The sequence below is a fragment of the Balaenoptera borealis genome (genome assembly GCF_965194805.1).
Source record: "Balaenoptera borealis genome assembly, chromosome: 10".
In the NCBI taxonomy this organism is placed as follows: Eukaryota; Metazoa; Chordata; class Mammalia; order Artiodactyla; family Balaenopteridae; genus Balaenoptera; species Balaenoptera borealis.
In genome coordinates, this window is record NC_138874.1 from 71,051,722 (window position 1) to 71,067,705 (window position 15,984).

Consider the following 15,984-nt stretch of genomic DNA (forward strand, 5'->3'; position numbering starts at 1 on the left):
GGTTGTGGGACACCTTGAAATTGCCACTGAATTAATTATTCACTTTAAAATGGTTAATTTTATGTGAATTTCACCACAACAAAAATTTAACTCAATCAAATTCTTTAAATTCAGGTATCTCATGCAATAGCTCATTTGTCGTTTTCTCAAACGATTAGCATCTGTACTCTGAAGCCGGGGACATCTGCTACACCATGGAAATCTGGTGGCTGGAACCTTCCACAAAAGTAAGTGACTGTGACTTTTCCTTTCAACTCAGATGATGCCATAAACCCAGATGAGAGAAAAATACTGGATATTTTACATACCACCCCCCACCCGAATGCATTAGGACTGAACAGAGGTAAAGGCTAATCTCAGCTGCTCTCCACCTCCTATTGTAGAAAGGAGGCTCCAGAGAGGTTAAACATGCAAGAAGGGTCCCACAACACGTGTGCAGCCCAGAGTGGGATTCTGGCGACCTGGCTTTGTGGACATAGAGCTTGACTCAGCATCCCTGCGGATACCTGTGCAGACCATAGCAAAGGCTGCTGTGTGGTCTGGGGGCTCTGGGCTCTGTCTGGTGGCTCTTGGGCCTGGCTGCACACTAGGTTCACCTGGGAACCGCTGATGTCCACCCCACACCAATTAAGCCTGATCTCCAGTATTCAAAAATGCCTGGGGAGGGAATTCTCTGGCGATCCAGTGGTTAGGACTCCACGCTTCCACTGCAGGGTGCACGGGTATGATCCCCGGTCGGGGAACTAAGATCCCTCATGCCACGTGGCACGGCCAAAAATAAAAAAATGTCTGGGGATTTTTAAAAGCTCCTGCATGATTCTAACATAAAGCCAGGTTGAGCACCACTGACTGTGTTTCTCCCACTAGTATCTGGGATTTCAATCATCACCTGAAGGCACCCAGGTCCAGAGAACGTGAGATGTCACTGCACAAACACTCAGCCAGCACCTATTTGACTCACCCAGCTAGTCAGCACTTGTATGACCACACAGCGGTTTGTCCCACTTTGTCTAAGTTACCTCCTGGACACTTTACTGAGGACTACTGAACCATCCTCATTGTTTCTGAATTAACTGCTTAGCTGGATTGTTTCCAAGCAAGATACAGGGCAGCCTCAGAATGCACAGCCTTCCCTGTGATGGCCTTTTGCACCCATGGTCTGTGGGCACAGTGATTCTTACAGACTCTGAATGTCATCAGAGCCCTGAGCCACTGGAGCCAGGGTCCCTGACAATCGTGGTCATTATGAAGGCTCTGTTTTTCAGGCAGACATGAACCAGCTCCCGAGTTCAGGGGTGAGGGCTGAGCCATCAATCAGTGCCTGGGCCCTGACCACAGATGCCCCTAGGTGCTCTCAGATTACAAGACCAAGACAGCTTCTTTGGGTGGCCACAAATGACCCCATCCCTCAAGCAAGAAGCCAAGAACCAAGGTAATCATACACCACATAGAATAAAATAAACTTCTTACCGAAATATCTGGTTGCAAACGTTCTTCTTTTGCTGGAAGCTGTCGGCAACATAACGAAGCTGGCAGTCTATGTGCAAATTTATTGTATATCCTTTTTATAAAGAGCCAACCACATCCTCAAGCAGACACGCTAATTCCTGTTTTCCAGTAATAGGAGATCAGCATCTATAGAAGAGAAATATATTTAGAATGCCCTTTATCTGGTGTTTTCTTGGGTTTCCAACAAGAAGCCTCGCTGTGAGGAATTAGTCCCTTTAATGCAAGTGTACCAGGGATCTTGGGATGGCCTTGGGCAAGTCACAGACCTCTGGGTATCAGTTCCTCAAATCTGTAAAATGGGAACAATAATGAACCACCCCTCAGAGTGAACGACGGGTCAACGAGATGGTGGGTATAAAACGGCAAAACCCTCCACACGTCAGATGCTACGTTTGATCTTTCCAATCAGATGGCCTGGATTTAAAAGGAGCTGTGTTTTCCAGAGAGCTTCAAAAACAGCTACAAACAATAACCTGCAAATGTGCAATGTGACTTCCAGGACCCTCACCTGATGTGCACGGCAGTCCTGTTAGTGGAGAGACGGAGGACACGGACCCCACCCCTAGATGGAGAAACAAAGCCCCAGCAGCACCCGTGGCAGACCCTCACCGTGGTACACCGCTGCTAACAGCATGGCTTCTCATTCTATTTCTGGAAATTTAGCATCATTATTGCATAATTTACAGTTGTGGAAAGTGGAAAAGAAAAATCCCGATTAGGAAACAGCCAAGTGACAATTATGAAGCCCTCAACATCATTGACATCGTGGTCTTGGCAATCTAAGGGACAGGCAGCTCCAAGGGGGGGGGTCAGTGTTATCGTGTTTAAATACACATGGAGTTTATATAGTCTGAGAAGCAACTCTTGGGTGGGGACACCCAACAGAATGTTCTCCCAACTACCCTTCTTATCTCCTTTGCTTCCCTGCCTCTGCTGTGTTGAGCTTGTTTCGTGTTTGTGATTACAGAACCAATCACTGTTATGCAGATAAAACAAGCATAGCCAATACTCATTGTTGGCGTGTCCCCTCCACCCTGGGGCTGTGGGCTGCTGGAGAGCACTCAGCAGGCTGTGCTGGGGCAGTGTCACCTTGCTCCATGCCTTGGTGACCAGGCACAGCTCCTGCTGCTGGTGTTCTGAGGGGAGCATTGGGACAATCCAGCGGAGGGGCCAAGCTGTGCTCTGGGGAGTGACCTGGGGCAGCTGGGAGCAGAAGCTGGTGGGTGAGAGCAAAACTGCTTGAAGAGAACAACAAAGCCCCAACCAGAGATGCCGGTGTGCCCTTGGGCCCAAGTGAACGGCGGTTTGGCTTGCAAAGGGAAGCCGGGGTAAAGAGCAGAGTGAGAAGAGTGATGAAGCCCAAAGTACAGAGGCAGCCACAGAGCAGAGCCAAGGAACTAGAGGAGCATCAAGCCTGAGAACCTTGGAATTGGGACAGACCTTAGAGGCCCTTGGGGACAGAGTGACATCTCTCTATATCCTCTAAGCATGCAAGGGTGGGAGGGTGATGGGGGGGGAGTGAGAGGAAGAAGCCCATCCCATGACCCTATTACCTAGTGTAGTAAGGGCTTTAGAATTAAAAAATCTGGGTCCGTGTCCAGGTCTAGGTTGGTTTTTTCTTTTTTCCCCCTAGTAGTGTGAATCTGGATGTGTAGCTGAAATAGGGTTACCAGATTTAGCAATTAAAAATACAGAACGTCAAGTTATATTTTTAGTATGAGTGTGTTACAAATATTTCATGGGACATAACACCTACTATAAAGGTATTCCTGGTTGATATTCATTGTTGATAACTGATCTGAAATTCTGATTTAACTGGGTGCCCTATATTTTAGCTGGCAACCTATATTTTAGCTGGATACTCAGCCTTCTGAGTATCCATTTTAGCTTTGGTCAAAAGATGATGATCAGGTAAGAATCTTTCAGTTGCTGGAAACAAAAAGACAATTAAAATTGGCTTAAAAGATAAGGGGGTATATTTTGGCTTCTTTAGTGTGAAAGTTCTCTTGATATGGACTTCAGGTATGGTTAGATCCAGCAGCTTGACAATGTCAACCAAGTCAGGTTTTTTGGGTTTTTTTTCCCTCCAGTTCTCTTGTTTGCTTCCTGAGGTGTCTGCTTCATCTTCATCAAGGTTGCCTTATTATTAAAAAAAATGCTGGGGGTGGAGATCAAGGTGGTGGAATAGAAGGACCTAGAACTCACCTCCTCCCACAGATACATCAAAAATACATCTACATGTGGGACAATTTTCACAGAATACCCACTGAACACTGGCAGAAGATCTCATATAACCAAAGCTGCAAGAAAGATCACCACATAATTGGGTAGGAAGAAAGAAAAAAAAGGAATTGGGACAGGACCTGTGCCCCTGGAAGGGAGCTGTGGAAGAGGAAATGTTCCCTCACCCTGGGAATGCCCTTCACTGGCTGGGAGATCAGCCAGGACAGATAGGGAGCTTTAGAGGCTCAGAGAAGAATGCAGCAGCCAGCTTGTGGCAGGCAAGGCAGAGAGAGACCAGCACAGATAGTCCTGGCCACCTTGCTGCACGCCCCCCCAGCCTGAGTCATGCACCTGCTGGTGTGCACAGTGGCTGGATGTGGAAACTCGAGCTTCAGTGGACAGACCAGGGGAGAGGACTTGATTTGGCTGCATGGAGACAGCCCAAAGGGCCTGGAGTGTGGCCAGGCTGCAACTGGGGGTGTGTGCAGGACAGAGGCCAGGTCTGCCATAGGAGCCCCATTGTCAGTGCATGTGAAGGGGGAGTGGTTGGTCCCACCACAGCAGCCTCAGCATGCTCAGAGCAGGCGAGGCTCCACCACCAGGAGCTCTGAAAGCACGCAAGCTCTGGCAGTTTGCCCACATGTGGAGGTGGGGCTGAAATCGGAGCCAATTCCCCATGGGTGCACAACTTGGAAAGCGGGGCTGAAATCTGAGCTGATTCCCTGCAGCTGCAAGATTTAGGTGGAGACATGTGAGTGCAGCACCTGCAGGACATCCAAGAGGATTACTGGTGCTCCCCTGGCTGGGCTGGGTCTGACATCAGCAGTGGTGGGTTTTCTGGGTACACACACTCAGAGGCTGACTCCCAGCACTCCCATGGAGGGTCTGGGTGCATGACTACGGTGGGTGCTGGTGGATCTGTGCCAACGGCTTTGTCAGCACAGCGCCTGAGGGACATCCGGGCTGATTGCCTGTGTTCTCACGGCTGAAGTGAGGCTGAGGGCAGTGCCAACAGCAGTGTACTTTGTGAGCACACACAATGGGTGACAGGTGACATCACAGAGCATATGTCACAGTGGACATCTCCTGTGGAGGAATACTCAGTGGCTCTGCCCCCAGCAGGAGCGCTCCAGTCCCACCTACCTCACACTGAAGCTTAGAACCAGATCTGGGGGCTTCTACTCCAACAACTGGGGAGCAGACCCTGCCCCAACAGGGCTGTGACAACCACAGAGCAAAGAGGAGGCCCTGCTCAACATCCAGTTCAGGCTCTGGTCACCACAACACCAATCACATCCCCTATCAAGGGGATAATGGCCAGCACACCCTAAGGAAAGACATGGCAGGCATCCATACCAAAAAGCCCTCGCACCAAAAACATTAGACTCACGCAGGCTATGCAGGGACACTCCCACATAAAAACAACCCTTCAAGACCACAGTAGATAACTGTTTCTCCTAAATTCAGAGTCAGAGAAATAGAAGTAAAATGAAGAAGCAGAGGAACCGCTCCCAATTAAAAGAATAAGAGAATTCTCCTGAAAAAGACAAACAATGAAACAGACCTCTCCAGTCTGCTAGACCCTGAGTTCAAAAAGGAGGTAATAAAAATATTGAAGGGATTAAGAAAGGCTATCAATAGAAATGCAGATCACTGTAACAAGGAACTAGGAGCTATAAAGAGGAGCCAGTCAAAATTAGAAAACTCAATTGCCAAGATGAAAACCAAGCTAAAGGCAATAAATAGTAAACTAAATAATGCAGAAGAATGAATGAGTGATCTAGAAGACAGAATAATGGAATCACCCAATCAGAACAGCAGACAGAAAGACAAATTTTAAAAAATGAAAGCAATATATGAAACCTATGGGATAATATAAAGCATGCCAATCTATGCATAATAGGGATCCCAGAAGGAGAAGAAAGAGAAAAGGGGATCAAAAATGTATTTGAAGAAATTATAGCTGAAAAATTCCCAAACCTAAATAAGGAAACAGATATCCAGGTACAGGAAGCACAGAGGGTCCCAAACAAGATGACCCCAAACAGACCTATACCAAGACATATTATAATTAAAATGGCAAAAGTTAAAGATAAAGAGAGGATTCTAAAAGCAGCAAGAGAAAAACAAAGAGTTAGTTACAAGGGAACCCTGATAAGGCTATAAACTGATTGCTCTACAGAAACATTGCAAGCCAGAAGGGAGTGACAAGATATATTCAAAGTCCTGAAAGAGAAAAACCTGCAATGTAGGATACTCTACCCAGCAAGATTATCATTTAGAATAGAAGAAGAAATTATTTCTCAGACAAGTAAAAACTAAAAGAATACAGCAATACTAAACCTGTTCTAAAAGAAATATTGAAAGGTCTTCTTTAAATAGAAAAGAAATAAGAATCTATAGGAAAGAGAAAATCACAATAGGAAAAGCAAATATATAAAAGGATTGTAGATCACTTAAGTAAACAAGTACACAGATTTTAAAAAGTCAAAAAATTTTGTGAAAGCAATTATAACTATAATGAACAGCAAAAGGATAACACGAAGATGTAAAACAGGACTTCAAAATCATAAAATGTGGGGGAGGGGAGTAAGAAAATGTAGGATTTTTGTAGAAAGTGTTTGAGCTTATATAAACACCAGTGTAAACCAAGTAGCTATAGTAATGGCTTAACATACTTGAAAACCAGGGTCACCACAACTCAGAAACATACAACTGATTCACAAAAACCAAAAAGAAGAGAAAAGCATGATACAAAAGAAAACCATCAAACCACAAAAGGAAAAACAAAAAGATAAAGAAACAAAGAAACAAAGGAATCAACTGGCAAACAAGGTTCAAAATGGCAATAAATACATACCTATCAATAATTACCTTAAATGTTGATGGACTAAATGCTCCAATCAAAAGACACAGAGTAGCAGATTGGATAATAACACAAGTGCCTACAATATGCTGCCTACAAGAGACCTACCTTAGGGCAAAGGACACACATACATTGAAAGTGAGGGGATGGAAAAAGATATTTCATGCAAATGGAAATGACAAGAAAGCAGGGGTAGTAATACTCATACCAGACAAAACAGACTTTAAAACAAAGGCCATAAAGAAACACAAAGAAGGACACTATATAATGATAAAAGGATCAATACAAGAAGAGGATATTATACTCATTAACATATATGTACCCAATAGGAGTACCCAAATACATAAAACAAATACTAACAGAAATAAATGGAGAAACTGATAGGAATACAATAATAGTAGGAGACTTTAACACCCCACTGACATCAATGGACAGATCTTCCAGAAAGAAAATCAATAAGGCAACAGAGATCCTAAATGACACAATAGAATAGTTAGACTTAATTGATATTTTTGGGACATTACATCCAAAAAAAGCAGAATATACTTTCAAGTGCACATGGAACATTCTCTAGGATGGACCACATACTAGGACACAAAACAAGCCTTAACAAATTTAAGAGGATAGAAATTATTTCAAGCATCTTTTCTGACCATAATGGCATGAAACTAGAAATCAACCACATAAAGAGAAAGGAGAAAAAAAACAATTACCTGGAGACAAAACAACATGCTACCAAAAAACCAATGGTAACTGATGAAATCAAAGAGGAAATTAAAAAATACCTTGAGAAAAATGACAATGAAAACACAAACATACAAAATCCATGGGATGCAGCAAAAACAGTACTAAGAGGAAAGTTTATAGTGATACAGGCCTTCCTCAAAAAATAAGAAAAATCTCAAATAAACAACCTAACCTATCACCTAAAAGAATTAGAGAAAAAGAACAAACAAAACCTAAAGTCAGCAGAAGAAGGAAATAATAAAGGTCAGAGAGGAAATAAATAAAACAGAGATTAAAAAAAAAAATAGAAAAAAAATCAATAAAACCAAGAACCATTTTTTTGAAAGGATAAACAAAATAGACAAACCTCTAGGCAAGCTCACCAAGAAGAGGAGAGGACCCAAACAAATAAAATAAGAAATTAAAGAGGAGAAAGAGCAACCAATACTGCAGGAAAAAAAGAGAATATTATGAACAATAATATGCCAACAAATTGGACAACCTAGAAGAAATGTACAAGTTTCTAGAAATATACAGCCCACCAAAACTGAATCAAGAAGAAACAGATGATTTGAACAGACTGATCACTAGAGGTGAAATAGAATCTGTAACAAAAAAACTCCCTGCAAATAAAAGTCCAGAACTGGATGGCTTCACCGGGGAATTCCACCAAAGATACAAAGAGGAACTTATACTGATCCTTTTCAAACTATTCCAAAAGACGGAAGAGGAGGGAACACTCCCAAAATCATTCCATGAAGCCACCATCACCCTGATACCAAAACCAGACAAAGATGCTACAAAAACAGAAAACTACAGGCCAATATCTTTGATGAATCTAGATGCAAGAAATCCTCAACAAAATATTAGTAAACCACATCTAAAAACTCATAAAAAGGATCATACATCATGATCAAGTTGGATTCAACCTAGGGTCACAAGGATGATTCAACATATGCAAATCAATCAATGTGATACACCACATCAACAAAAGAAAAGACAAAAACCACATGATCATCTCAATAGATGCAGAAAAAGCATTTGATAAAATTCAACATCCATTAATGATAAAAATACTCTCACCAAAGAGGGTATAGAGGGAACATATCTCAACATAATAAAAGCTATTTATGACAAACACACAGCCAACATAATACTCAACAGTGAAAAGCTGAAAGCCTTCCTGCTAAAATCTGGAACAAGACAAGGATGCCCACTCTCACCACTTCTATTCAACATAGTATTGGAAGTCCTAGCCACAGCAATCAAACAAGAAAAAGAAACAAAAGGTATCCAAATTGGAAGAGAAGAGGTAAAATTGTCATTATACGCAGATGACATGATATGATATATAGAAAACCCTAAAGACTCCCCACAAAAACAACTAGAATTGATAAATAAATTTAGCAGGATCAAGATTAACATACAGAAATCTTTTGCATTTCTTTACACTAACAATGAAATACAGAAAGAGAAAGTTAAAAAAAAAAATCCCTTTTAAAATTGCATAAAAAAATACTTAGGAATAAACCTGACCAAGGAGATGAAACACTTATATGCCGAGAACTATAAAACATAGATAAAAGAAACTGAAGAGGATTCAAAGAAATGGAAAGATATTCCATTCTCTTGGACTGGAAGAATTAATATTGTTAAAATGGCCATACTACTCATAGCAATCTACAGATTTAATGCAATCCCTATCAAATTATCCGTGACACTTTTCACAGAACTAGAACAAATAATCCTAAAATTTATATGGAACCACAAAATACCCAGAACTGCCAAAGCAATTCTGAGGAAAAAGAACAGAGTTGGAAGCGTAACCCTCCTGGACTTCAGACAATATTACAAAGCTACAGTAATCAAAACAGCATGGTATTGGCACAAAAACAGACATATGGATCAATGGAACAGAATAGAGAGCCCAGAAATAATCCCACACACCTACAGTCAATTAATCTTTGACAAAGGAGGCAAGAATATACAGTGGAGAGAAGAGAGTCTCTTCAATAAGTGATGCTGGGAAAACTAGATCGCTACATGTAAAAGAACGAAATTAGAACATTCTTTAACACCATAAACAAAAATAAACTCAAAATGGATTAAAGACCTAAATGTAAGTGCAGATACTATAAAACTCTTAGAGGAAAACATAGAACAATCTTTGACATAAATTGAGCAATATTTTTTTGGATCCATCTCCTAGAGTAATGGAAATAAAAGTAAAAATAAACAGTTGGGACCTAATGAAACTTAAAAGCTTTTGCACAGCAAAGGAAACAATAAACAAAACAAAAAGACAACCTACAGACTGGGGGAAGATATTTGCAAATGATGTGACCGACAAAGGATTAATTTCCAAAATATACAAACAGCTCATATGGCTCAATATCAAAAAAACAAACAACCCAATCAAAATATGGGCAGAGGACCTAAATAGACATTTCTCCAAAGAAGACATACAGATGGCTAAGAGGCACGTGAAAAGGTGCTCAACATCGCTGATTATTAGAGAAATGCAAATCAGAACTACAGTGAGGTATCACCTTACACTGGTCAGAATTATCAAGAAGTCTATAAATAATAAATGCTGGAGAGGGTATGGAGAAAAGGGAACCCTCCTACACTGTTGTTGGGAATGTAAACAGTCACTATGGAGAACAGTATGGAGGTTCCTTAAAAAACTAAAAATAGAGTAGCATATGATCCAGCAATCCCACTCCTGGGCATGTTTTCTGGAGAAAGCCATGGTTTGAAAGGGTATATGCACCCCAATGGTCACTGTAGCATGGTTTACAATAGCCTAGACATGAGAGCAATGTAAATGTCCATCGACAGATCAATGGATAAAGAAGACGTGGCATATATATATATATATATATATATATATATACATACACATTATATGTGTGTCTGTGTGTGTATATATATATATATATATATATATATATATGATGGACTATTACTCAGTCATAAAAAGAATGAAATAATGCCATTTGTAGCAACATGGATGGACCTAGAGATTATCATACTAAGTGAAGTCTGACAGAGAAAGACAAATATATGATCTCACTTATATGTGGAATCTAAAAAAATGATACAAATGAACTTACATACAAAACAGAAACAGACTCACAGACATAGAAAACAAACTTATGGTTACCAAAGGGGAAAGGGTGAGGGGAGGGATAGATTAGGAATTTGGGATTAACAGATTCACACTACTATATATAAAATAGATAAACAACAAGGTCCTACTGTATAACACAGGGAACTATATTCAATATCTTGTATTAACCTATAATGGAAAAGAATCTGAAGATATATATATATATTAACACAACATTGTAAATCAACTATACTTCAATTAAAAAAAAAAAGGTGTCAAGGTAATTCAGTGGGGAAAGGATAGTCTTTTCCATAAATGACGTTGTAACAAAGAGACACAAGGAAAAGAATGAACACCATGCACAAAGACTAACATGAAATGAAGCATAGACCTAAACATAAGAGCTAAAATTATTAAGCTTCTAAAACAGTGCTACTCAATAGAAGTATAATCTGAACCACAAATCTGAGCCATAGATATAATTTAAAATTTTTTAGTAGCCACATTAAAAAACATAAAAAGTAATGGGTGAAAATAATTTGGATATTTTATTTAAGCTAAAACATTCAAAATACTATAATTTCAGCATGTAAGCAATAAAAAGATTATTGATGAGGGAAAAAAATGCTGAACACCAACTTCAGGAGGTAATACTTCCTCCTGCATGTCTAGAGGTAAGAAAAAACATATCTCCCAGAGTCTCTCTCAGAAGCGCTGGGAAGCTTTCCCTCTCTATTTCTCCAAACAGCTCTTCCCTCACGGCCTTGATTGGGCAAACAATCCACCCCTGAAACAATCCTGATGGTTGGGGAATAAGATGCGTTGATTGCCTAAAGCAACCTGGTCTTATCCCAGGAGCTGGGTGGAGTTGGCTTCCACAAAGCACCTGTGCTGGTACAGGATAGATGTAGATGCTAAAAATAGATGTCAGGGTACTGTGATCAAGGGGAGGGGGGAGGGGCTCGAAAAATACAATGCCCACTGCAGGTTGCCCTAAGGGTAAGATAAATGACACTGACCCCCAGGTGTGTGTGTGTGTGAGTAACAATGTTAGTTCTTCCCCTTGGATGTGTTGATTGCCCTTCCTTTCCTCCCCAACCCCTACCCTTCTCCTGGCTACCCAATCTCAGCTCTGCCATCACACAATAGAGGCCTCCCTGGGAGACAGTGAGTGGGGCCTCTGTCCTGTCTGTGCCACATGTCCTGGGCAAGTCCCTGCCCCTCACTGCCCACCTGCATCATGGGGGGAGTATATATGTGTATGAGTGTGAGTGTGGGAGGCATGATTATACCGGCAGGGCTCTGGTTGGAGGATTGACCTTCACTGACCTCAGCCTGCAGCAGGATGACAAGGCCCTGGGGCGTGGGCATCTGCTTTGGGGAAAACATGGGTGGAAGGGCAGGTACGGTGGGTTCTGCTCTCCAGCTGGGGGAGAGTGACCTCAGGGCAGAGGGGGAGGAGAACCGCTCTCCAATCACCTACCCCAGCCCTTGCCTGCCCCTCACCTACCTTTCTCAGCAGCTGTGCTCCAGTGCAGGCCACAGCCCAGCTTAGCTCAGCACAGTAGGGGCACAGCTCCCAGGCCTGTCAGGCAGTACCGTGAAGGGCAGTCTTGGAGAGCAAGCTGGGGGATGACTCAGCCAGGAGCAGCTCTGGTTGGTACCGGCCACACAGCAAACGGGCTCACCATGGGGGTGGGTGCGGGGAACACCAGGTCTTCCTGAACTCAGGCCAGTGTGCCCTGTACCTGGGCATCACCCCACCCACAGGCATTATTACTGATGACAGCTAGCACTTAGTAGGCACTGACTGTAGACCAAGCACATTAACCTGACAGCACCCAGAGGTGAATATTTCAGTGGAATTGTGAGTCATCCCAAGTCACACAGTTTAACATGGTGAAGATGGGGGGTGTGATTCAAGCCCAGATTGCTCTGGCAGTCACTGCCACCGCATTCTTCACACTTAGACGGACCCTGTTGTCCTGGACCGGCCTAGGTGTTCACCCTATGCTTCCTCATTCACCTCCTACAGGGTGCCCCGCTGCCAGCGTGTGTGAGCACGGGGTAAAGAGCACCCCATCACCGAGTGGGCATCTGGGCCCGGCAGGCAGGGGGAGGCCCAGGCTTCCAGGAAAGCTGCCTGCGTGTTGCCCGGCCAGGGGTCTGCTCACCTGGTACGGGGGAGCCGGACACCTCCGTTTCCGCTGCCCAGAGCCTGCCCGGGGCTCCCTCTTCAAGACACTGCCTGGAGGAAGCGCCCGGGCTCCCTGCCCCCTCTTCTCACCCCGGAGGCCCTGCCATGGCCTTGGCCCTGCCCCCGGCCCCCATGTGACCAGCGGGAGAGGGAGGAGGGCAGGACAAGGAGGAAGCTGCCCAGGCCGAACATCATCAGTCAGATCCAGGCTCCCTGGCTCCTCGGGGCCTCTGGGGATGGTGCGTTTGATGGCCGTCCCTGGTCTGCTAAGAGGCTGCAGCAATCTCGCCTCAGGAAATGTTCCACGGGTGAGGCTGACCTCCGCCAGGAAGGGCTGTGACAGGGCGGCTCTCGGTCTCTGGCCTGGGGTTTGACTTGGTACACAGCGCCCCCTGGTGGGCACCAGCGGCACTGCCTCCCACGCCCCTGGACCCCTCCCTCGCAACCCCATCTCTGCATCCTTCCCTGCCTCTGGACCCGCAAACGTCAACTCGCCCCACCCTCATCTGTAGCCTCACCTTTCTTGGGGCCATGCGCGGCTCTCGCAGGTTGTACGGGATTCCTGGGGCTTCCTATACGGTCTTCCTCCGAGCAGCTGAATTCTGCGCAGCTGATGCAGTCCTGTCCGGAGTACGAGGAGGAAGTTGGGGCTGGAGAAGTCATTAGCAGGGGAGGAGCCCTCAGGTTGTAGAGGGAGGAGCTGAGCCACTTCCCAAAGTTACGGCATCACCCAAATCTCCCCACTCTGGGGACTGGGAAGCAGGTCAGAAAGGTTCAGTCCACTTCCCAAGGTGACAGATTACATCGCTGAGATTTGAAACCAAGGCCAGCTGATTCAAAAGGTTTTGAAAGACAAGGCCAAGGAGGGAAGCAGGCAGATGGCCCTCAGTAACCTGCCTCCCAGTTGGGCTCTGGCGGGCAAAGAGCCCCCTTCTCCAGAGTGCACCGGCCTCCCCCTCACCTGGACTCAGAGTGGCTCCTCACTGTGGTCCTCCCTGACCAAGGCAGGTGGGGAGCTGGCCATGGACAGGTAGCCACGGAAGCCTGATTCGGCATCTGGGCAGAGTGGGGCCTGGGGTGGAGGCTCGGCCAGTTCAGCCTCGGGAAGGTGACGATGGCAGAGGCGGGTGATCACCCATCCTAAGCACTGTGATAACCTCTCGCCAGTCCTTGGAGACTGCTGAGAGTGGGGCAGGGTGGGCCATGGTGGAGAGGAGTTGCTGGCACAGGTAAGGAGGTATACATCCTGCTGCAAGGCCAGAGCTCAGGGGTCCTGAGGAGCAAAGTGTAATGTCCTGCTCTTGGACCTTCCTATCAGGGACTCAGTTGGAAAGCAGCAGACTAGGCCTTCTCTGTGCTTGCACCGCGGAGGGCTAACTCTCTGTTCAGCCCTGCTGGGGGAGGCAGTGGAGCTGGTGTGGAAAGAACGAGCGTGCTGGAGTCAAGCAAAGTTGAATTTGAGTCCTGGCATGGACACTTCTTAGCTGGGTCACTGAGTAAGTTACACTGTTTCTCTCTGCACCCCATTCCCAATCTGTAAAATAAGGATAATAATACAGCTGACCCCAGGGTCTGTTGTGAGGATTAAGGGAAGTAAGTCATGCAAAGAACTCTGCTAAGTGCTTCCCGCTGGTCCTCACAGCCACGATGCACCAGCACTTAACAGGGATCCAGGAAGGGCTCATTTCCTGCATATTCCTCCATCAGCGGCGGCAGCATTAATTAGGGCAGGGTTCGGTTCTTAAAATGGGTTTCCCGCACAGTTTAATAAATTCTGCATTTTAATTTAACACAATAAATTAAAAAGTAAGCCCTTTTTAGAAGGTGGGATTACAACCTGATAATCAAACACTCCCAGGTGATTTTAATGCCTGAGTTTGCACTTGTATTAAAATCAAATTGGCAGCAAGTGACAGAGAACGTGTCTGTCTCTTTAATGTTTAGCACGTTGGGCCCTGGTGAAGTGGGTCCCTGGGGGAGCCAGCAGCCAGACTGTGGCTGCCTCTTGGGAGAGTTTTCTGGGGCCTCCCAGGTGTCTGGGTGGGGACCCACAACCCTCACCAGGAATCAGTCACCATCATTGAGCTAAATGGCTTCCATGAAATTAGGGTTCTGTATAGGGGCTCTGAGGGCTTGGAAGCCCCCAGAAATCAGGGTGGCCACACAAAAACCTCTGGAGGCCTCTGTTCAGTGAGCCATTGAACCCCAGCAGTCACAAATTCAGCCAGAACCACACTGTAAATCACATTTAATTAAGAGTTCCTAGGGGATATTTTGTTTTTACCTAGCAAATTTGTTTTGTTTTTCTAGTTGTTATAAGTTATAAGCATAGGAAGGCTACATATTGTTTTATGAATGTATTGAAGTTGATGCTGGAGCCCAGGGGTTGTTTCGGCCTTCTTTTGAAAAGGCTTCCCATTATTGAGTAGAAGAAGCACAGAACTAATTATAAATGGGTACTGAGCAATCCTGACTGTAATTGGCAACTATGGCCACAAGATGGCGCTCTCAGCACACTGCTTCCGGCATTACTGGGTTTTCCAGCTGCGCATGGCCGCCAGTCTGAGGAGGCCCTTCCCCGGAGGACAGGAGGTATCTGCCTCAGGGGGCTCAGGGGAGTCACCTGCATAGCACACAAAGGAAACACATACTTCTGGGGGGCTCAGGGCTGGGACTAGGGTAAGGCAAGTGAGGCATCTAAGGTGCAAACTTTAAGGAGGCTGTGAGTGCCTCACCCTCGTCCAGGCCCTGGGTCTACTGAGCTGGGATGTGTATGTGAGTAGTGACATGGGCACTGGAGAATGGTCCCCAAGACCTTAGGAGAGAGGAAGGTGCTTTTGCCATAGCTCTGGTCAGGTGGGGCCCTCCTAGCTGGGGCATTAAGGTCCCTTGTCTCCCCAGGAGGGTATGGCCGGGAAAATCAGATGTACTTTCTGGGAGGGAATTAAGAGGAATGGACAAGATGCTCCCCATCCCAGACCCCACTCGAGTCAGAGGCAAGTGTGTGTGGCGAGCAGAGAGGCCAGCAGGGTGTGGCAGCAGAGCAGAGCGCTGGCCTGGAGGCCCCTATCCCGCATGCAGCTCAGGCTTGCCCCAGCCTTTCATGGCTCCCACCGGATAGAGGAGGAACAGCTGTGCTCCAACAGAGGCACGAGACCCTGGCACCTGTGGCAGGTGGGTCTCTGCCCAGGGTCTAGGTCCTCGGTATCACTGGTGACACTGAGAAAAACAATGCAGTGGGCAGTGTGGCCCCTGGAAGCTGGGTGAGGAGAGCTGATTTGTGAAGAAAGCATGGGATGCCAGGTATACAGGTGGATGAAGAAATCAGCAAACATGTTGGGAAGTCTAACT

At 45.2% G+C, this 15,984-nt stretch overlaps 1 protein-coding gene across 6 annotated transcripts in view; it reads right to left on the reverse strand.

The window, feature by feature from the left end:
* The window catches only part of ARHGAP22 (Rho GTPase activating protein 22), a 203,929-nt gene extending 193,718 nt beyond the window's left edge, over positions 1-10,211 (reverse strand). For 4 of the 6 annotated variants that reach the window (XR_014248941.1, XR_014248942.1, XR_014248943.1 and 1 more), the window contains exon 1: positions 1,471-10,211. Coding sequence is in view for 3 of the 6 variants with exons in the window: in XM_082407131.1 (XP_082263257.1) it covers positions 1,471-1,522 (52 nt within the window). In the remaining 3 variants the exon portion in view is untranslated. The remainder of the gene's footprint in view (positions 1-1,470) is intronic. The other 2 variants (XM_082407134.1, XM_082407132.1) reach the window with 1 other exon arrangement.
* Positions 10,212-15,984: the final 5,773 nt, after the last annotated feature.